Raw genomic sequence first — 23639 nt, forward strand, 5'->3', positions numbered from 1 at the left:
AGGCAGGTTTTGTGCCTGTGCCATAATCCTCCTGGGACGGCATTAGGGAATAGCGCGGAGGGGATCTCGCCGGCCGCGGGCAGCGCTGGCCGGTGCTAAGCGGTGCCTGGTGGTTGTACAACTGCCCTATTTTCATGTGCTGTGCTTTTGTACTCGCATCAAAATATGTAACTGTGTGGGATGAAAGGAAAAGGCAAATTGGATTGCGCCGTAATCCCAGCTGAAGCGCTATCTTCACAAAGATGTAAACTGAAAAGCTTTGGGCTTCTTGCAGGCAGAAGAAACTTGTAATACATGAACAAGTTGTACAGCGACTAAGCTGTCCCTGAAGAGCATCTTCCCCGCCTATCCGCGGTTTGATCATTTCCCAAAACATCTCCTGCGCTTCAGCATCTCCTACGAGCCCGTGGCTGGAGGGAGCGGTCTGTGACACTGCTTCGGGGACAGACACCATCACAGTCACCCGCCTTCCCCACGTCTCCCCGTCCCCAGCAGTGGGGTGTCAGAACACAGCCCACCCTTGGGACAGCCCTCGCTGGGGGTCACTGAGAGACCCTTGCTGAGGGACCCTCTTTGAGGGACAGTCACTCAAGGACTCTCACTGAGGGACCATCCTTGAGCGATCTTCTTTGAGGGACAGTCGCTGAGGGACCGTCGCTGAGGGACCTTCTTTGAGGGAGCCTCGCTGGGGTACAGGCACTAAGAGACAGTATGAAAGCCAGGTGTCTGGTTACACAGTGGCCACCATGGCTTATATAAAAGTGAACCATCAATTATGTTTTTGCCGGTGACACAGAACCATTTGAAGGAACCTTCAGGTTAATAACTATTTCCACTTTACAACTAGAGAAAGTGTGCAAGATGTTATAGCAATTACATCACACTAATTTCACTAAATCTTCTAATCAGCAAAATAGTAATACCTTCAGCATTTGCTAAGGAAGGCTATGATTATTATTTGCTTACTGTTACTTAATCACCAATGGAAAAATATCCACCACACCTCAGTGTTGTTCTGCATCACTACACTGGGATGTAAACATCAGGAAATGGAAAAAGACTTTTAAAGTTACCGTACAAAATTGGCATAAGATTAAACTGGCTGAAAATACAAATTTACAGATTATGACAAGGCTCTGACACTGCATGAAGCTCAGTTTCACACCCTTAGTGGCATTAATGTGAATTCTAAGATACACCAGTGAAATGCAAAACTCAACTCAGTATTGTATTGGCTTAGGGTTATAGCTATATAATACATTTATTTGCATAAATTTATTTGCTATGGAGGATGATGTTACTGGAACTGCTCTAGCTATAACTAGCCCTGCTAAATTACAAATAATTAGCAAACTGTTCTGAGGTCAAAGTGCTGTTATTTCACACTGACTGTAGTAGAAATCAAAATAGAATATTGAATTCAGAACCTTCTACAGCAAGAGTAGAAGATGTATTATTCTGAAGAGCACGAAAAACCAGAAGTACTAACCTGCAAGTAGCCTTTCTCAATCAGATGTCTCTTGGCAAAATAAAATGAGCCATTTTCATAGAGCTCCCCAGGCCAGTCTTGCCTCCGGTACCGCTTTGCTGGATTCAGGTTTTGGGGTTCTGTCATCTTGTTTTCTGTTAACAGAGGGAAAAAAAAGATAAAATAAGCTTTACAGAATTCCTGCTCAGAGTCACTCAACTTCCTAAATAATTTCTGTTCAAAAAATAAGGGCGTAATTCAGTCACCAACTTCTCTCATTATTGCCTCTTGTTGCTCAACTTTATAAAAAACCCCAGACTGGTTTGGGTTGGAAGGGACCTTAAAGATGATCCAGTTCCAACCTCTTGCCACAGGCAGGGACACCTTCCACTATCCCAGGCTGGTCCAAGCCCCGTCCAACCTGGCCTTGGACACTTCCAGGGATGGGGCAGACACAGCTGCTCTGGGTAACCTGTGCCAGTACTTCACTGCTCTCACAGAGAATAATTTCTTCCTTGTATGAAATCTAAACCTTCCCTCTCTCAGCTTAAAGCCATTCCCCCTTGTCTTGTCACTCTATGCCCTTGTCAAAAGTCGCTTTCCAGCTCTCTTGAAGCCCTTTTAGGTACAGAGCAAACTCTGGGATTGCTTGTAATCGGCCTCTCTCTCTTTCACAGGTTATCAGGAAAGACTGGCAGAACTCTGTACTAGCACACGGCATGAATTCAGCCCATGGCCTGGATCTCACCTCTATTACTAATAACTCGGGCTGGGAAAATTCTGACGCACGCCAGTGACATCTGGGCAAAAGGTGACTCTCTAGGGACGTTTAGTTTTTGCCGTCGATCTGGATCAGCCTTTCATTTGAGGATTTATTTGTGAACTGCCATAGTAGCTGTCATGGTGGTGGTGAAATCACAAAGCTGGCAGCACAATAAAGCAAGCCCTTAAGATTATGTTTGATCTCTGGGAGCTGAAAGTGCTGAATAAAATTTTCACACAACTTAAACTACGTTTTGGATCAGTTGCGTTAAGATTGACATTCTTCAAACTGAGCCCATTTTTCTATTTTAATATTTAAATAGAGACTTATTTGAAAAGACAGTATATTTTTTAAAGGAAAAAAAGATTGAGGATGAACACGCATCATTTTTTACTAAATTGCTGGACAAGACTACTGTGTAAAATAGTGGGTAGGGTATGAAGAAAACCTTTTGTATACATATTGCATTAGGGTTTTTATATTATAAAATTGAACAAATAACTAAGAAGATTGTGTAACCTCTCCATTAGTAATTTTGTGGTATTACATGCAAAATGGGTTACAGTTTTTACTGTTGGATGCTGAAGAAGTAATATTTCGGTGAAAGGAGTGTGCAGCTTAGTGTACCTGAGGTAATCCAAGATCACAAGAAACTATTTTTTATATGAACAAGCAAGAAAATGCACATTCAGGACTGACTTAATTCAAGTTCTAGTGTTTAGCAATGGAAAGCCCACAAATAAACTTCCCTCTCGGTCTGGTTTCAGACCAAAAAAGGAGCAGGATCCAAGAGGATGGGAGTCCTCCATTGAAAAAAGCAATGACAGAAATGCATGTAAATAACAAAGTACAGGTTGTAATAAATAAATTGCCAACAATAAAGAAGGAAAACTTGGATGACTATGACGAAACTCCGGTGGAGGCTGATGTGGAAACCGCCAAGCCAAACAGTGCTTCAGTATCTGAGCCTTTGAGTTTAAATCCAGGTTTGAAACACACGCTGGCACAGTTCCACCTAAGCAGCCAGAGTTCGCTGGGTGGGCCCGCAGCTTTTTCAGCTCGGTATTCCCAGGAAAGTATGTCACCCACTGTCTTCCTGCCTCTCCCATCACCACAAATACTCTCTGGTCCACTGCTCATCCCTCCAGACAGCTCTACAGAACTCACCCAGACCCTGCTGGAGGGGGAATCCATCTCTTGTTTTAAAGTCGGAGGAGAAAAAAGACTTTGCCTGCCTCAAGTGTTGAATTCGGTCCTCCGAGACTTTTCCTTGCAGCAGATCAACACGGTGTGTGATGAACTCTATATCTACTGCTCAAGGTGCACTTCTGACCAGCTTCACATTCTGAAGGTTTTGGGAATTCTTCCATTCAACGCTCCGTCCTGTGGGCTCATTACGCTGACAGATGCTCAGAGACTATGCAATGCTTTACTGCGCCCTCGCACTTTCCCCCAAAGTGGCAGTTTCCTCCCTGGTAAGAACACCTTGGCCCAGCTGAAAGAGACTGGCAGTGCCTTTGAAGTAGAGCATGAGTGCCTGGGCAAGTGCCAGGGGTTGTTTGCACCTCAGTTCTACCTTGCCCCGGATGACCCGTGTATCCAGTGCTTGGAATGCTATGGGATGTTCTCGCCCCAGACCTTTGTGATGCATTCACACAGATCCCCAGACAAGAGGACCTGCCACTGGGGGTTTGAGTCGGCCAAGTGGCACTGCTACCTGCACATTAACCAAAAATACCTGGGCACATCAGAGGAGAGAGAGTTGAAGCACCTCTTGGAGGAAATGAAGGAGAAATTCAGCGAGAAAAATCAGAAAAGAACTCGGTCCAAAGTAAGTTCACCTGGTGGTGTAAAACTCGCAGATCTCTTTCTGCTCACACGTAAATACTTGTTTTAGAAGCGTGTTACTTGGCTTTTCTAAGTGGGAATACTTGTCACATCAAGCCTAAGTTAAATTTGTGAGAGAGCTTCACCATGGAAATAACATTTCTCATTAAAAGGGGTGGCAATTTCTTTCCTCTTTGGGCTGCAAGTAACCATTCAAGCTAGCTTGGCTCAGTTGGTTCTTGTTCTGTCCTAAGGTATACAGACTCTGGAAAATTCAGGCTATTGTGGAAATTTTCATTCTCCCATTTGACCTTTGAGTAGGTTTATGCGGTGTGTGCTGCAGCAGCTGAGCAAAGCAGAAGGGAGCTTGAAAATCAAGTATTACAAATGAATTCTTTATTTGTACTCCAGCATGCACACGTGGGCTGGATGGCAACCTGGCTTGCTGGCCACCCATCTCATGACTTATGTGCAGGGTAATGGTGCTTTGCTAAATGGCTATTTAGAAGCCCAAAGTCTGCTTGTTCAGCAAGAGCTTTCTGTTTAAACCACTTGTGCAGTGAAATATGCCAAAAAGAGGGGGTTTTAAGCAGCCCAAGTAATGAGCTGTAGGCCGGTATCTTGACAATAGTTAATAATAGACATCTTATTTTTTCCTAAAATACTGCTGTAAGTCTGTGCTGTGGTTCCAAAATACAGAGCTTTTTTGTCCCTTGGAGTGCTTCTACTTTAAATAATAGGACAAGCAGCAGAGAAACATTAATATGATAGATGTTCCCATTCATAGAAGGCACAATTTCGGGGTGTAATTTAAACTTTAAGAGGTTTTTAAGGGTTTCTGCCCCATGACTGTTTCTTTTCAGTGTAGTTGGTGTTTCTGTGTCTGTTTGATGGCTGCTGGTTTGGTGATAAATCCATGTTGCCTGTTGGATGTTTTGCAGTGGATTTCAAAATAGCAGCAAGAGCAGTGCAGATGGTTGAGCCCAAAAAGGGGTGCTATGAGCTGACACCTTTCAGCACAAATTTCTGAAAAGTTGGTGTTGCAGGAAGGCTGACTGTAGTAACAGGTACTGTTACAGTGGTGCCAGTCTGCAGGAAGAGATTTTAACAGCAGATTCCCATGGAAGCCTGCAGTATGGCATGCTTCCACATGCTGAATTATTTGAAGATGCAGTCTCCTAGCAAAGAGACTTTGCTTTTCAACTGATAAAGACATGTCAGTCTTTATTCTTGCAATGCCAGTGTAGGAAATGAACTACAGCATGGTGGATGCATCAGTGCAAATAGCCTTCCATATTCACACCTATAAATGCTGCTTCCCTTTCCACAGCAGCAAATTTCAGACAATGAGATCTTTCAGTTTCATGTGCAAAGATGAAAAAAACGCACCTGAAATTAACAGTGGCAGTAATTTGGACTGGACTGGTGTAAATGAAGTACTAAAACTCTCTGCAGTCTTCCGTAGCAGACCTGTGTAGTTCTTTCTTACAAAGCAACATACAACGAGTGAGAAGCTGTGAAAACATGAACAAAATACAGTGGTGGGGGAGGTTTGGGGATTTTTTTCCATCTTGTGGATATTCATCTGGGAAGTACAAAAGATTACAAGAGTATAAGAGGGCAGTTTCCCTGTCCTTGTCCTGGGGAAGCTTAGGCTGCTTCAGTTGTCTTTTCGTAGAATTACAGAATGGTTTGGATTAGAAGGGACCTTAAAGATCGCCTCATTCCACCCTCTGCCGTGGGCAGGGACACCTTCCACTAGACCAGATTGCTCACAGCTACATCTGACCTGACCTTAAACACCTCCAGGGATGGAGCAGCCACAACTTCTTTTCCTCATTTCAGTGTTGTGGGAGAGGTATCAGGTACAACACTTAGACATTCCCTTTCCTTACACTCCCAGGGGAATTTATTTGCAGGATGTTCCATTCGCTGTTCTCTCACCTCCTCAGCACCTTTGCTGAGTCAGTCCTCAGAAGTGTTGACACATCTTTGTGGTTATCTTGGAGGGCCCAGGAGGAACAGTTGCCCTTGGCTAGGTCTTTCCCCATCCAGTAATAATGAATTACTTATGTCCCGTAGTCTTTGGAGCATCCTAGTTCCCGTGCCTTGTCTTTCTCCTTAGCATTTCACTCTGAGTTTATTCACCTCACAGTGCAAATACACTTCTGTTTCAGTATTTTAAGAGCAAAGTACTCTTGAGATTAACTCCTTTCTGTTCTTTGTGCTAATAACAGAGCTGTAAGCTGTGTGCTTGATTGTCATAATTTTCTGTGGAGTTCTAGACTGCAGTGCAACATCCACCTGCTCTTCATGGAACAGCTGTCACTGGGTCTCTGCTGATTCCTGCACTGACAGATCCTTGTTCCCTTTGACTTTGCGACAGTTTCTCATCATCTCTGCACTAAAACTTTGTCTTGCTTCTCAGACTGATTCCTTGAGCTGGTCACAGTGTGTGGGGGAAAGCTCACAGCATGGGGGGGTTAACATTTCTTCTGAGGGTTTTATAAATTCAGTCTCTGCTAAAACTACTGGCTTAATGATTACACTGAAACCATTACTTCCTATGTATTTTCTCCTTAAAGAGCAGCTCTGTCCAACTAGCTTAGAAGAAAAATAAGGCATTTTCATGTAAACCTTTTAAACAGTTAGAGTAGAAGTAATTCAATTCAACTTATTGTGTTTAGAGAATTATTTAAGAGCATCTAAAATAAACAAATTGTTGGGTAATGTTAAATACACGTGTATATTTGGAAGTAGATACCTTGTTTCATTTACCTGGATGGTGAGGGAAGAGTCATGTTAGAAAAAGACTTCATGTTTATTTATGTAACATTTCATTTTCTTTCCTAAGTAAAAATTTGATTGCAAGATTGCAGAAATTCATTTGCAAGATGCACACTAATAGGTAGACAATAAATTCAGTTTCCATTTGCAATAGGTAAAAAAAAAAAGCAAAAATCTGACCTGGTAATTTGAAAATAGAGATGACCTGATAATTTCACATGTAAATATATAAGCATGTTAAAATGTGAGTCCTAAAATATGGACAAATGTGGTCTGAAGCTAAAATCAGATCACTGCATACTAGCTGCAGTATAAGTAGATTATCTGTGATTATTTAAATTATTAGAATGATCTGAATAAGTAGAAAAAACTTGACGAGTGTCAGGATGAGGCCATTTTTCTAGAGATTATTCAAATCTTTATTATTTAAAGCCTTATGAATTTACAACTCCAGAGCTTCTCTTCCTTGTGCCCTCCGTCCCATTCTGTCTGTGTTGGAAGTGATTTGAGGAACGGTAGGGGTGGGGTTAAATTTCAGTTTCATTGTGAGAGCTGAGTTTCGTGGGCTGGAAGTTTTGGTCAGAATGGGGTGGGTGGGGTTTGGTCCCTGCCAGGGTGGGGTTGGTGTTGGATTGTGCAGACCATGGCACAGGTCACACTGGTGTCACTGGGGGCCTCTGTCTGCCAGCGATGAAGTTCTCCAAAAGTTTATTCCAGGGTGTGTAAATATAAACTTTCCTGATAATATAGCACATAAGAAGTTGTGAAGATGTTAGAACACTACATGAAGGTTTCAGTACAGGATTATTTAACTTTTTTAGCTTTATAGGCTGTTTTTTAATTGAGCAGCTTGTCAAGGTACTGGGTCTGGCTGGAATGGTGTTGACTTTCTTTGTAGCAGCCTGTATGATGCTGTGCTTTGGATTGGTGGCTAAAACTGTGGGTAGCATACCAGTGTTCTGGCTATTGCAGTAAAAACTGGGATTTTTGAGGAGGAGAAAGAGGGTTTGACATCCAAGGTGGAGGTTGTTTGGAGGCTGGCTGGGCAGTTGTATGAGGGAGGGACCTGAGCCATGTTCTTTGCTTCACTTGTATTTTTCTCTTTCCTTCACTTCTTAAGCCAACTTTATCCAGGGGCTTTCTTGGTCTTGTCCCTTCAATCCCCTGGGAATGGTGCTGAGGGAGCGGCTCTGTGGGTGCTTGGCCGCTGCCTGGGGTCAGCCAACCACACCCTACCCAAAACCCCGCATCCCAAGGCTGTTCTAATACAGTGAAATTATGAATCAATTTCTTAGCTGTGTCACTATTGTAAATTCATGATGAGACACCTTTCACTTGAAATTAAGAGCAACTTTGGAGGGGAGCACAAAGTATCACCAGGAATTTTGAGTAAAGAGTAATTTCAATAATATTTCTTGAGACACACATAACAAGAATCGCTTTCCAAATTCAAAATAGACAGAAGTTTTTAAGATCATAAATTCTGATGCACCTAGGTTAATTTTGTTTGCCACTGCAAAGGGAATGGCATTGTCATGTTACTGGGAGCAGCTTTGACTGCTGCTGTAATAAAAATTTGTGATGACTAAAGAAAGTTCTGTCCCTGGAACACCAGCATGCTGTTCCATTTAATTTTGAAATAAAGTATCTAGTGGGTGCTTACTTTACATAGAGACATTATTACAAAAGGCCCCTGCAACCTTTTGGGAATCCTAGGTCCTGCTTTCTGTTTCTCCCAAGCTTGTTTAGCAGAGTTCTGGAAACTCAGCAGAGCTTTTAGATAGGTCTGTCAAGAGATTTGCTTTTAATTTCATTGCTATTTTGCCCATAATGGTAAATTTGAGATCAAAGAAAATTCTGTGGCTTGCATCGCCCTGCATCTCTGCCAAAGACACCCCATTTCCCAGTACCAGTTTCTCTGCTGTGGCTGTATTAATGGTGTAAATGCCATTTCTGTGAGGAGTGTTTATGAAAATGTAAATAACCGATATCCATGTTTCAATTAGCAATTTATTTTCTTTCCTTTAGGCAGAGCCACAGCAGAACCTGGAATTATCACAGTGGTATCCAGTTATAAAGCAAGAAGCAGACACTGATCCTCAACCACCTTCCTTTTTCCATCCCAGGTAACTGAGTTTGTTATGTAGAACTATAAGCACTATCAAGTATTTAAATACTTTTGGCTATTTAGGGATAATTCAAATTTTAAAAAATGTGTTTGCAACCTGAACTGTTAGGAAAGCTCTTAAGGTATCACACAGAAATGATTTAACCCTAAATTTTTATGCATTTCTTAGTGTAAATACTAACGAACTGCTTATGAGTGTTTTTTTGGGATAGGACTCAAGCTGTGACCTGTGGGTGTTCTTCTGCAGGCAATACAATTGAAATGTAATTAAAACTTCCCTTTTTAGTAGAAATGACAGAGGTGATTTTTGATCTCTTATACTGTATGCAATGCATGCATGTGGAAAGCTGCATAGGGCCTATTTACCATGAGGACAACTTAATTTCCTTCCAGAAAAGACTTCAAGAGGTGTTTGAAGGCTTTCTTCCACAGTGGAACAAGGGCTGCAGCTGAATTGTCTGCAGACTGGTTTCCTGGTTTTAGAAACCAAGTGCATTTCCTTGACTTACCCAGTTTGTCACCTGCATCAGCAAGGGAAACAGTTTTTCGTGATGTTCCTCTTGCCCTCACTCCTTGTGGTTACACAGGTCCCGAATTTGGGTCAGAGCAGACCCTTTTTGGTGTACACACATCACACTGGTTCCCACGCAAACAAGGGAGTGGAGGAACTTCTGTGATGTGCCCTCATGTTCTGTTTCTGCTGGTACTTTCCATCAGAACCAGGAGAAAGGGAAGTGTTGAAGACAGCAATTGAACTCCAGTGACACTGGTGATCCTGGCACTGACCTGAACACACCTGGGGCTCTCTTCCCTCTCTGTTAGGCTTAGTGGTGAGGTTAGGGTGGGACACGGGGATGCTCCCAGGAGTCCAGGAGCTGTGAAAATCCAAATGGGCAGCTCAGTGTACGTGGGAAAGAATGTCCAGCATTGGTCTCAGACATGCCCCAGGACTGTCTGAACACAGCTTTGCTGCTTAAATGAGGTGCTCATTCCCACTTCACTGAGCACTTCCCCATCCTCCATTGCTAATATAAGGATTATGAAAATGCTGGAGAGTGTGGATTCAGTGACATTCTAATTTCACTCTTTGCATTTAAATGAAGTCTTCGTATGATTTTCTGTAATTTTTTTTTTAATCAGCCATGTTTGGAGAATCCACTTGTTTGATAGCCTCAAAACCTTATCTAGATAATCTACTCAGTAAAGATGAAGTGTGTCATTAGGCTTTCCTTTTGCATAGGAAAAATTTTAAAAGGATGTGCTTATTTTTCATTGATGCTTTCACAGTTTGAACTCATGTAAAATTAAACTTACTGCTCTCAACCAGCCATCATTTATTATGTCTTACCTTTCACTATGAATTTTACTCTTCTGCTCTTTCAGTTACTACCTTTATATGTGTGATAAAGTGGTTGCCCCGAATGTATCTCTTGCATCTCAATATAAGGATGTTGCAAAAGCAACAGTAAAAGCTTCAGAAGTTAATAAATCCTCACCTGGGCAGTCAGAGAAGAAGCTCAGTAGTGGAAAGCACAAAAAAGCTGCCTCCTATCCAGAGCTTTCTCTTGAAGAACAGGAAAAAATTGACTTGAAAACTGGTGTGGAGCAGCCCCATAAACGTTTAGGTGAGTAGTGAAAAAAGTGTTAAAGTCTTTGATTTTTATACCACAGAATTTTGGAAAGCTTAACACCGAGCTAGAATTTTGTGATGTCACTTCAGATTCCCAAAAATTCCTTTCACCTTTATGTAATCTCAGTTTTCTTTGCATTTTTTTTCACTCTGGAAGTTGAAGTTTCTGTGATTATTGTTCTCTGCTCTTTTCTGTGTAGATCCTCCTGTGTCAACTCGTTCTGCGAGAGGTGGAAAATCTGAGCGTGTTTCTTCCAAAACCACCAGAGACTCTGGCCGTGGTGAGGGAGGTGCTGATGCACGAACCTTGTCCCCCACCCTCATGAAAGACATCAGCTGTGAGGATGACAAGGGAAGGATCATGGAAGAAGTAATGAAAACCTACATCAAGCAGCAGGAAAAACTTAACACGATTTTGCGGAGGAAACAGCAGCTCCAAATGGTACAGTGGCAGCTGAGTGCATTTCCCCTTGGACAGCAGGGAGCTGATGTGGGCTTGCTGGCTCCACAGTCACGGATTGCATTCATTTAGAAACACCAAAGCACACAGATCATTTTTCCCTCAGCTTAAATCCAGACACCAAATCTTCAATATCCCTTACGCTCATGAGTTTTGAGCCCACTAATAATTGGTGTCTCTTCAGTTTGCAGCTGCCAGGTCCATGCAGCTCCTGCTTTTGCTGTATCCTCTGAAATTTCTGTTTTCAGGTTTTTAAAGATGCAGATATCAGTATTCTAGCAATGGTCTTATTGCTGCCCTGCATAAAAAAGAACACCACCTTCCTATTCCCATTTGCAAAGGCTTGCTTTTAGGGATTTTATTTTTAGTCTTTTCTTTAATAATGAATGATTTTAGAGGCTGATGTTCATTTGTGACATTTCTGTTTTCTGAATTCAGTTAAATACTGTCTTTGCTTCTTGCATTCATGGAACAGACCTAATATTTTAATTTATTTTATTTAATTTAAATGCTAATCTCAGAATCTAGGAGCTCAGGTAGGGCCCTAGAGCTGCTACTTTAAAATTGTTCTGCTATTGGAGGTAAAGCTTGTGGATAAGTTTAAAAAAATTATGAGTTTAAAAATATCAAAATGTCAGTGGACAATGCAATCAAACACTTCATTTTGTTTCTTGATGCTACACTTCTTGCATCTTCAAAGTATATTTTAGTGAATCAATGCTGTTGCTTCCTGAGGTTCACTGCTAGAAGTGCAAATTTGTTTCTGGTAGCTCCATGTACTTAGGCATATAAGTAATTTCTTAAAAATTAGATGCATGTTACAGAATTCCTGTCATTGATAAGCAGATAAATACCATTATCAGGCTGTTGTTATTGGTAGTTACAAATGGTCTTTTTGGCCTCACTGGTTCCAGATACACTTTTAAATTCAGGTTTTTTTTACTTTTCTGGTGTTAGAAGGAAGGAGTATGTGATCTTGATCTTTCTTTACAGGAAGTGGAAATGTTAAGCAACTCTAAAGCTATGAAGGAGCTGACTGAAGAGCAGCAGAATTTACAAAAAGAACTCGAATGTTTGCAAGCAGAGCATGCACAAAGAATGGAGGAATTTTATTTTGAGCAGAGAGACTTGGAGAAGAAACTGGACCAAGTGATGAAGCAAAAATGTAGCTGTGACTCCAATTTGGAAAAAGACAAAGAAGCTGAATATGCAGCACAGGTGAGAAGGGAAGGTTTATTTCAAACAAAACATATTTAGTGTAGCAGGAAATCGTGCAGTTGTGGTTCAGCTACCTTAAGGTTTCATTTTCTCTGTGTGTCCTGGCACCACAGACAAATACCAAAATAGGTCAGTGACAGCAATATTTATTTCCCTGTTCCTTGATTGAAACTGAGGTTGAATGTAACTTACGGAAACATAGGATGTTATTGATGAAATATTAAACTTAAACATGAGGTCTGTTACATCCTCATTTAAAACAAATTCCATTTTTAATATATAGGCTTGCCCATGATATAGACTTAAACATTATCATTATTTTATGTAAAAAAGAAATAAAATCCAAACCTCTGAACCATCTTTTTGTCACATTAGCAGCATACCTTGCTGCTCTTGCGGTTGCTTGGTGGTAGAACCTTCTGCACTCTCTGATGAGCCCCTTCTGGGCTCTACCAAAGCATTTGGCCAAGAGTTTTCTTGGAAATGAAAATCATATTAGTGTCTCTCATTCTTGCCTCTTGGATTCATATGTCAAAACCTATGGAGCTGTTTTTTCCCCTCATTTCCCTTTTAGCTTTTACTGTTGCTTCTTTATGTTGGAGATTATTCCAATGGGAAAAAGTAAAGTTATTGCCAAAGGGAACCTTGGAATGCCCCTTTTAAAAATCAGCTGTAGTTATGATGAAATTTTTTATTTTGCTCTGTATCACAGAAAACTAGTCTTAACAGACTCATTTTTAAAGTGAACAAAATCCAGAACTTGAGCTCAGTAAAGCTCCGTGGTCCTTTGTTCACGACTGTGTATATGTCCTGTTCGTACTGACTCAAACTGAGAAACAGGCAGTACTTGAGAGACAGGTTTTGGTATTTTTGGTGAGTAGGGCAGAGACTCGCATCGTAAATCCCTCTCATGAATTTAATTTCATGACATCCCACTCCACTGATTCCTGGCCTTTGCTGCCAGAAATAATCCTCTCTGACTAAGGCCTGATTTACTAAACATCTGGTACAAGCCCTATTAGTGCAAGTAACAACGTGTTCTAATTTATGGAGATCATCATGTATAGCACGTTTTATAGGGCTTGTGCAGCTTACTTCCTTTGGAGGGTGAAAACTGTGGATTGTTCCCCAAGGAGATTGGTTGCGTGTTTCTTTTGAAGTTAGACTTTGAAAACTAAATACATTCCTTGTGTAAAAGTTTACTCTGTTATTACCTCTGTGGTAGATCTGTTCACAAGGTATAATTTGAATTTTTTTTTCCATTTATCACATCTTGCAGTAGATTCTGGTTTCAGGAAGCACCAGCGTTAAACAGGGGTCTTGGGAACAGGGAACTTCCCCAAGCTGTGTATACAGCATTTTAAAAAAGCCTTAATCTGATGTGTTCTTGAAGCAGTTGCCCAGGCTGCCTTTTGTGTCTGAGAGCTGTGGACTGGGAGGAGCTCTCCTTGTGCATTAAACAGAATTAATAGTTTGATATTTGCAACTTGCTTTAAAGTCTCTTCTCCTTTCTAGGCCTGGCACTGTCTTCTCCCCCTTTTTGACTTCTTTATTGAAATGGTTGCTTCACCCTGTCAATCACAGTAGGGCAGAATAACTGGAGCCTTTCCTTAGAGCCAGAAATGAAAACTCAGCCAGAGACATGCTGCAGCATGCAGGCAGTGGGCACTCTTGCTCTGCAGCACTTCACTGCAGCACTTGTGCAGTCAGGACTTGCATTAACAGCCTGTCGCTGCCTAAGAACTGCTGAAGAATTTCTGGTTATAGAATTGGAGATGAAATGTGTTTCTCCAAAATCAGCACAGCCATTCCTTCACCCAGTACATTCTGTAGCAGTTGGTGAACACCAATAATACCCTGTATGTTCCTGCTCTTTCATTCTCAGGAACTGTCTTCCTTTTTTTCAATGAGATGGATGCTTAGTGATGATGTACATCAGGTAGATACCTATCATTATAAAGGCAGATGGTGTCTTTTAGATGGAGTGAGGTCTTTTGGTAAGAAAGGACCCCATAAATCCATGGGAGAGAAGATAACTGGTGCCCAGTCTCCTCCCTGTTTTACTGCTGGTAGTATACTATAAGCAATGAGCAACTTTCCCATACTTGAGAAGATGTTTCCAGATGCCACTGTAAATAATTTTGGTGACATTCTAGCAAGTTTGTACCTTGCTGTATTCCAAAGAGGAAAAGAATACCTAATTTCCGTGGTTAAACAGAAAATATTTCAAAAAAATGTTTGTGTGGATTCAGGTTTATATTTGAACACACACACAGATGGTTATGTTCAAGATTTTCTGAATGTTTCATTTATACTAAGGAGTATTGGAAAACAGTGTTGGTGGTTTTGTTTCTTCTAGAAGTGCATTCAGGCTTTGAAATAAAGAAGTAATATTTTGTCAGGTAAGAGAAATGAACCTGGGAAATGAAAAAATGCAGTTTATTCTGGGATTTGTGACACATTTAATGCAGACTTCATCACAATCTTCTCAACAGATTCTGTGTGTTATTGGCAGTCTGGTGTGACAGTTCGTTTAACTACAACTTACATGCATTTAAAAATTAGATTTTCTCTTTTTTTAAATTATAGTATGATGTGTATGCAACTTTGCACATTGACATTGTTTGCTAATGGTGTAATAGGTGAGTGCATAATTCTTGATAACTGCATAATTCTGGTGGACTGAAATACTTGGATGCATGGAGTGGCCATCTGTGACCTCTTGATGTTTTAAATAAGTTTGCAGAAATTTACTCTGCCTCTCTGTCTCTCCTGTTTCACAGCTGGCAGAGTTGAGGCAGAGGTTGGATCATGCAGAGGCAGATAGACAAGAGCTCCAGGACGAACTGAGACAGGAACGAGAGGCCCGGGAAAAGTTAGAGCTGATGATAAAAGAATTGAAGCTACAGATCCTGAAATCTTCAAAAAATGGGAAAGGAAAATAGAAATTGGAAGAGGAAGCACAGCTGCGTCCTTCAAACAGGGTGTTTTGGTTTTAATGATTGTGAATAATTTTTGTGTGCTGAGAAAAAGTGTTCTCTATGGATTTCTATTTCCCAGACAGGTCCAGGTGAAGATATACATAGATATAAATAAATAGAGATAGATAGACATTTTTAGATTTTCCTAACCAATGAAAATCTGCATTGATTTGTACTGGTGTTTTTCTCAAACAGTGAAAAATACAAAACTCTTGATTTAGAGTGACCAGTTTCTGTCTATTTCTAATGCAGTCTTAAGGACTCTACACCTTTTAACATTGTCTGTTTAAACATATGTGGGTATCTTTATTTTGCTATCAATTGCACATCCAGTTATAAAAGTACATTAAAAACATCCTGAATTCTTCAAGGTCTAAAATAGTTTGGGTTTCAGTGAGAATTAAATGTTCTCAAACTGAGGAGAGTAAAGGCAGCTTTTTGTCTGTAGGGTAGAGCTCAAAATTGCCACGATTGATTGATGATTGAGCATCAAAAGTGATTTACCAGCATGAGTTTTTCCCATCATTTTATTGTGTGAAGTCAGCTGCTCTTTTCAGTATTGTCTGTTTAACAACTCATTATCAATCTAAGGAATGTTAGAACCAGCACTTGCTTGCTCTGCTGGAAGAAGAAAACATTAGAGTTTTGGTTTGGGGTTTTTTTTTTGGTGAATTAAAAAATTTACTATTACAGTGGAATCTTGGGAAGTTAAAAACTCACAAGTTCTCTTCTGTTTTTTTCTCTGTAGTACATATGAAAGAAACATGAATAAAAGGCTTAAAGGCGGGGCTTTTCCTTTTAGAAACTGAGAAAGCATGACTTAACTGTTTTTCAGATACTAATGCTTTCAAGAAAAATAATATTTATTAAGAAATATGTGTTAATTTCTTTAGTACCCTAAGCCTCCACACTTTGAGCTTCTTGCCAGCTTGTGGTTTTTTCTTTCATTACATAGAACAGGCCTTAACTGACATTGTGATCATAGCTTAAAATGTAAAAATCTGAGATATAGCACTTTGAAAACTCATTTTGATAGTCTCTGTATTTGAATGGCATGGTAGGGTTACCATGAATTAAGAAAATACAGCATGTTTGTTAAGCTATACCATTGGGAAATGTGTAATTGTACAGAATTACTGTTTTATGTATATATATGATGTTCGAGTACTTCTGAAGTCTGGTTCCTAGTGGGTTAAATGCATGGCTACAAAGTTGGATGAAGAAAAACTTCTTTGCACTTCTCTCCAAAAAGTTGGATACAGCTGGCAGATGTCAGCTAATCATGTCAGTGATAGGAATATTTTAGTAATTCCAGTATTTCACTACATAATTTTAACTTGTGCTTTTAGTTTCTGGTTTTGAGGTTCTTAAGTTTAATATTCTCTTAATAATTCAGTTAATTTTGGATGAAACCACTAGTAAAAACCTACATTGAATTGTTTTTCCCCTTAACTTGTAAAACTGAAAACTCTTGTTCTTTTTTGTTTCTCTTTTGGTGGTATAACAAGACTGAACATCACAGAGAAGGATAAAATTGCACATATCTTTAAATTGAATGAGAAATGAGGTGGTAAATTAAATGTCACAGAGTCATAGGATGATTTTTTTAGTAACTGTACAATTTTGTTTGTGAACTCTGTCGTATTTACACTGACAAGCAAAGCAGGTTAGATTAAAAAAATGAATTTTTTTTGTCAGTGTTGAGAATCATAGAATGGTTTGGGTTGGAAAGGATCTTAAAGATCATCTAGTTCCACCTCCTGCCAGAAAAGAAGACCAGGATTATATTTTTCTCTTCTTCAGCTCCCATCTCCAAATTTTTGCTTTAAAAAAAAAAAAAAAAGCCAAAATAAAAAGGAAGAGGCCTGTCTTTGCAGCTTAGTTTGGAGGGAAAGGTGCTGACTAAATGGTTCTGGTTGCGTGTGCACCACTTGCTTTAAAAACACCGTGAATGTTTTGTTGTCCAGCCACCAGACCCGTGGGTACAGGGAGAGTAGGCAGGGGTATTGCTAGAGGTGTGATGGCTGGGGAACAGAGCTTGAAGTTGTCCAATGTGATTGGATCCGGTGTTGGATGAGCTGGGAAACTGGGAAGTTCCACCTGGGTGCTGCTGAAGGATGGAGAGAGTCCATTTGTGTTGCTTCTCAGTGTTTTGAGGCAGGCTCGGGCTGTCGGTGTGGGAAAGGCCACAGCTCGTTCTCACAGCTGCACCACAGTAGTTATAGCTTAGCTGTTGGATGTTTGGAATCCTCCTGGGATTATTATATTAGTAGGATAGTGAATATTCCGTTGCCATTCAGGTCTTGTCTGTGTTCTGTGACTTCTGCTCAGATGTCTCCCTTGGCCAGGTTGTTCAGCAGTGGCAGTGGAGGGCTGGTGTAGCCCAGGTTCCTGTGCCTCAGCCAGCACTTGGGTCACTGCTGGAGGCTCTTAAAATGCTGGTGGCTGTCCTTTGTACCAATGTTTTCACTGTTGCAAGAACTCCAGCAGCCATAGGAAGTTTTACCAATTCCGGTTGCAGATAAGGCCTCATAATCGTTTTCGAACATCTGGCTGATGAAGCTAATGGAACATTTATTATAATGACCTTAAAAGTAGCTTTGTAAATATTCCATTTAGTTAATCTAAAGTTAGAATGCATTTTAAATTATTGTAATCCTCTTAAAATTCTTAAATACTACTTTCAGGCTCTTGACGTAACATAAACAATTTTCATATGTGTAGACTTAATTTTATACTGATTTTAAGTAATAACGTATACATAAATGTGCCATAGCCCTTTGTGTGCTCACAGTCTTTGAAAGACAGTTTTTTAGTAAATTGTAAATAATGCTCTTAAGTTCTAGAACAAATATATGTTGACCTTGTTTTCGCTACCGTATCCTAATTCTATCGAATGGTTCATTTTACAGCCTGACATAGGAAGTTGGAATGCACACTTGAGGGCCCTCACTTAAGTGCACACTTAATGGTAGAGACTGAATCAGTCATTAGGTCTTTGCTTTTAGTCATAGCTTGCTCATTTTATGTATTGTTATTTGGTTTGCCTTAGTCATTGCTTGCTGATCTTTTCAGGCAAGAAGTAATTTTCCTAGATAGTTGTGACATGAAGCCTGTAGAACAAAGTCCTAAAATTGTCTATAATTTGAAAGTTGCTTTATTAAGCACGTACAGCAAGATGGAAGTTGCCTAGTGCACCTTTTGGAATCAGTAGGATTCAAGGTGGATACCTAATCTGCTCCTATACTTTTTAAAAAGAGAACTTTAACATTCTTTGTATACTTTAATCAATAAAATATAAGAGCTTAGAGAGTAAAACTCTTGTCATTTTGGCAGTCTGGAAACATCCTCACTCACAGTGTAATCAGGTGTCCCTCAACGAAAGAGATTTTTATCTAAATCTCCAAACTTAGTTAAGTCTGTGTTTTAGTTTTAGTAAAGCATATCGTTCAGTTTGAGTATTTAGATGAATGTAGTTATGTTTCACATTCTTAAACTAATTTTATTCTATATTTAATATATTGATAGCTTAGGTGTAAAACCATCTGTACATAGTAAAGGCATAATGCAATTAGTGATGTAGGAAAAGTTGGAGCATAAAGCTACTGGTGGCCTGAAAAGAAATATGTCTTGGCCCATATTTTAGAAGTCACAATGTTTTATTCATACATTCTTGTTTTGTATTGGGGGAGGGGATAGCTAGAATGTGTTATAAAATTTTTGGAAACCTTCCTAGCATTAGTTGGGAAGTTGGCCTTGAAATGCTGTCACGGTCAGCTTCCTAGAATTCACTTGTTTGTAGAGTATATATTTTGATTGTCAGTAAAGATAACAACTTTGTATTTTTTCTGCACTTAATTCGTGTAATTAATCCATACAACAGAGTTTTCTATAACATGGTGAAGTCGACAAAAGACGTAATTTCTCCTACCTGTTAATCTGTGCTTGCAATATTTCGGTAATTTTATTTAAGCCATCGATAGTAAACAGCAGAAAGCTGCAAATTTCAGTTTTGTTTTTGCTCATTACATTTGTAGTGTGAGTGTTCATTGGTTTTCTTTACAGAAAGCTTGTAGAATTTTCTATTTGCTGCATATACCTATTTAAAAATACAGTCATTTTTTAGCTTTTGTGAAAGCAGTTATTGCTTACAAATTGCACGATGATTTTATAGTGTGTCTCCATTACTTAGCAAATTGTTCTTTTCAGGGTTAGTGGTTCAGTTGGAAAATGCTTGAAAAACGAGCTCTAAGCACTTCATCAAGCACAGCAAACACGGTATAAAATTTTGCTATTTGAAAATTATTAAGTGTAATGATATCAATTGAATTTTTTTTCTTCTAAGAGATACCTCACTTAAAGGAAAGCACAGCTGTACTGTATTTAAACGAATTCTAGGAAATAATAAAAAGTTGGTCTGAAATATTTCGTTGCCATCACGTTGCTTTCTGTGATTGACAGAACGTTTTTTGTGTTTTCATCCTCACTCTCTGAAGTATTTATTGCTGTTGACATGCCAGTATAATTCTCTCAAATGACAGAAAGTAGCTGCAAAACAACTGAGTCCGTGTTAGCTCAAGGCAACAGGTTGAATGACTACTCTGAAACCATAGGAAAAGCCTGTGAAAAACGATCAGTGCATTCAACAATTTTTAATACTTTGCCAATGATGTACAGTCTTACTGTCAGCATTGCTGTGGTTGCATTACATGACACACAAAACTGTCCTCTACCTCACGTGAGATTTAACAGATATTTTATATGGTTTTAGTAAACAAGATGCATCTATCTGGTCACTTAGTTTACAAATTTTGAATTATATTTATTGCAACATGACATACTGTGCTCTTAGCTTATACCTCAATTGTATTTTGTGCTGTTATCCATTTCCATGCCTTGTAAATACCTGTATAGATCGTGGATTCAAAAACAAATAAAGAACTGTAATGTCAGAACACTTGTCTCTGTCGTATTTTTGAACACTGGCTTCTAAACTTGGCTCTTTGAAGGTGTTTAACTCGGGTCTTTTCTGAGGAGCCTTCCTTGCTTTGATTACAGTAAATTAAAATCTGATTACACTGAAACTTGTTAGCAGAGCTCCCACAGCCTGCAGCAGGTCCCCAGTTCTCTAAAGAGTATTTTAAGCAAAATCTACAAGATCAAAGCCTTCCCTCCCCATGGATCCACTTTCTAAAGCTGTTATGATTCTGTAAAGGTATTGGCACCAAGCTTTCTATGTATCTTGGCATAAATTTGGTGTTTATACCTGAAAATAGAACTCCTTGCATACTTGGCAAGTTCTCTGGTGCCCAGCTTTGTTGCTACTTGACTGCTCAAGCAATGTGTGAGTTGTTCACAGCTCTCTTCCATAACTCAATAATAAATGAGATTAAAAACACACATTGCCAGATAAAATACTGAGATTTGTACAAAGTTAAAATCAGAAATGAGAATTTTACTGTATGTGCTGAAAAAATAGTTACTTCTGATGGCAAGTGACTCTCAGGAGTTCTTAGGTTTTGTAAACCATGTGGTTATATTACCTTAACATTTTCGTGTATCATCAAGGAGCTTAAATAGCAGAAAAGTCAGAGTAGGAGAGGGAAGGAACAACAGAGGAGAAAAGAGGGAGCAGCTCCTCTAAACTGCATGTTCTTCCACAGTAATTTATTTACATTGAGCTTCCATCACTTAAAACAATAAACTGCATTCTGTTGGTCACTTAACCTCCCCTATATTGTAGTAAAATATAACTCTTGCTACTAATTATATTTTGGAGATCTTCTGGGGCATTTTATTCATACTGAGAGGTTTCTCTTGGCAGGTAAGAAAGCACCTGCATATCCACTCCCTTTGCTATTTTTTCTTCCCCTCCAATCAGTACAAAAATACTTCGTCATTGTATTAAGGAGCTGCTCTCCCATATAGGAAATCCTGATGGTGTTTCAGATAGTTGCAAACCCTTAATGCTACCATGTGCTTGCCTGTATTTTGCAGATAAAGAGAGAAAGGAGCAGTATGAACCAGGATAAAGATGAAAATGACAATGATCAGCTCAGCCTTCAGTATAGAACAGAATTAAGAATTGACTGTACCACTTAAATTTATTTCTGCATACCATTGTGCTTTTTCATACTGCTGTATTTCCAAACAGGGAAAAAACCATCAGGCTGAAAATGTAAAGAAAAAGTTCAAGGTGAGTCATGTGGATGAGAAAGCCATGGGGCTGTTGATAGCTTGGGTAGCTATGACTAATTGCAATGCCTGTCTTTTGTCAGAGAGAACAATGTGGATCAAGGGAAAACTCTGTCAGTGAAGGGTAAAAAGATTGATTTTGAAGGAGTTCACACTGTTGCTGGAATAAATGCCTGTGTAGCACTCACTTTTAAAAAGACAGCTTTTAAGACTGTTGCCCAAAATGCATCAGCTTATTTGGCATATAACTGGCAAGTCATTCCTTATTTTACTGATCATGTAAATCATTGTCCACTTGTCTCATACCAACTTACATTCAGTTAACTGTTGGTGGTGTGATTTACAACCCTGGCAAAGTAGTAAATGTCTCCTGTCTCTCTTGACTTTGATGAAATAATTCACACTGTGCCCTGTGGGCACCAGCTCGAGTTCTGTTGAATAGTGCTGGTTACCAAAGCATCAAATTTACTCCTTGCTCCTGCATACTCCTTGATAAAAACATTTGTTACGGATAACGTGAAGACTTTGTGGTCTTAAATGTAGGAGACTGAACTATGGAAGGATGTGTAACGTTGTGCATTAGGATGTGCATGCACTATCACTGTGTAAAATGATCCCAAACCTCAGCTTTGGGATGAAATTTGTCATCTTTTGAATTCAGAAGGTGACATGTGTTCTGTCCAATGCCATTGCTCAGTCCAAGAAGTGGAACAGCGCTAGTTTCACCCCAGAGATAACAAGTTTATCTCCTGAATATAAATAAGCAGGAATATTTTTTTTAGGGGAAGATTAAATCCATCTAGAATTGAACCCTAGACAACTTAAAAGCGGTGGTTAGACGTCAGTAACAGCATGCTCCACCTGAGGTGGGTGCAGTAGGAGGATAAGCTGTGCAGGAAGGTGGAAAGATGTCAGGAAATTTCATGGAAGGCCAGCTGGCAGCTTGGCTTCACAGAAATACCATAAACCAGGTATAGGAAAAACTCCAGGAGTAACCAACAATATAAAACAAATGTGAAAACAATTATTAAATTTATATTTATTATAAAAGCTTCTCTTTAAAAAGAATTTTCAACTATTTTGGTAGTCCTCCAGTGTTCAGATGAAGCTTTGACAGAAAACTGTGACCTCATGTCCTTGAATTTTGGATCTAAGGAGCAGGTGACAAATGAAGCTTAGGATGCTCTTGTTCGTATTTTTCCCATTATTTGTTAAAGAATGGAAAAACTACCCTTGGATGAGGAGCGGGATATATTTAATTCCTGGCATTTTAAACTCGGAGTGGGGTTTCCAGTATTTCTTTCTCCCTGACAGCTCTAGGAATGAATGAAATTCATTGTTGCGTCACTTTCTTGTGCCTTTTCCCTGCCCGTGCACCGCAGACAGCTCTCCACTAGTGGTCTCCCCAGGCATGTGGCATCCGCCTCATTCCAAACCTTCCCTTCGCAAAACCAACAGCGCTGGAGGAGCGATGGAATATCCTCAGGGATGTGCTGGCACGCGAGAACACACATACGTGTTGGGAAAATACAGAGCGAAGTTAGGAAAATAGCCTGCCTGTTTCTCCTGATGCAGAACGGGAGGATCTGAAGTTTCTCCACCTCTTTGAAGCGGGCTGCTCCTGTTTTACCAAACGTACTAAAATTCGCACAGTAAATTTACTCAGACTGAAAGTCTGAATTAAAAGCTGCTCATTTTAATTTGAGCATTCAAAAATGGGACTAAGGTGCTGTTGAACACGTGTTTAAGACTCAGTGAGTGCAAGTTAATATTTCTGAAAACCCAGGTACAGCAGAGAATGCAGTGATGGGTCTTTCATATTCTTACAATTACTGGAAACATCAGGAAAGACCCAAGATTGATTCTGTCCCTTTCCTGCAGCTGTGCTGATGGCTTTGATGAGGTGATCAATTCCATCTCATGAGTAACTCTGCCCAGCACGTTTCTTCCCTTTACATGAGAAGATATCAGTGTGACTATTAAAGTTCAGCTCACAAACACTGCCTTAATTTTTCTCCCTCGATGCTAAATTTCGAATAGTCAGGCTGTTTGCATTTGAATAAACCCCTCTGGTTTGTTTTCCAAGCACGGTTGGGTGTGATTGTGCATCTCCTCCTCTCCACACCCTCCTTCCCCTCGGACGCTCCGGATGCTCTGGCAGAAGTTGGGGCTCCCCACTTGC

At 39.9% G+C, this 23639-nt stretch overlaps 1 protein-coding gene across 1 annotated transcript; it reads left to right on the forward strand.

Annotated features, from left to right (window-relative positions):
• The first annotated feature begins 1910 nt into the window (after positions 1–1910).
• Positions 1911–16943, forward strand: SKIL (SKI-like proto-oncogene). Its single transcript, XM_008644455.2, has 6 exons — positions 1911–4062; positions 8874–8971; positions 10357–10598; positions 10804–11045; positions 12057–12281; positions 15065–16943. The coding sequence occupies exons 1-6, from the start codon at positions 2956–2958 to the stop codon at positions 15224–15226; spliced, it is 2076 nt and encodes a 691-aa protein (XP_008642677.1). The 5' UTR covers positions 1911–2955; the 3' UTR covers positions 15227–16943.
• The last annotated feature ends 6696 nt before the right edge of the window (positions 16944–23639 follow it).

Source organism: Corvus brachyrhynchos, unplaced genomic scaffold, assembly GCF_000691975.1.
Source record: "Corvus brachyrhynchos isolate BGI_N302 unplaced genomic scaffold, ASM69197v1 scaffold162, whole genome shotgun sequence".
Taxonomy (NCBI): Eukaryota; Metazoa; Chordata; class Aves; order Passeriformes; family Corvidae; genus Corvus; species Corvus brachyrhynchos.

Excerpts from the sequence above, each read along its gene's own strand:
- SKIL (XM_008644455.2), top strand. The coding sequence starts at position 2,956 with ATGGAAAGCCCACAAATAAACTTCCCTCTCGGTCTGGTTTCAGACCAA. Across the intron at positions 8,972-10,356 it reads CCTTCCTTTTTCCATCCCAG|TTACTACCTTTATATGTGTG; the intron begins GTAACTGAGTTT and ends CTGCTCTTTCAG. Across the intron at positions 12,282-15,064 it reads AAGCTGAATATGCAGCACAG|CTGGCAGAGTTGAGGCAGAG; the intron begins GTGAGAAGGGAA and ends CCTGTTTCACAG.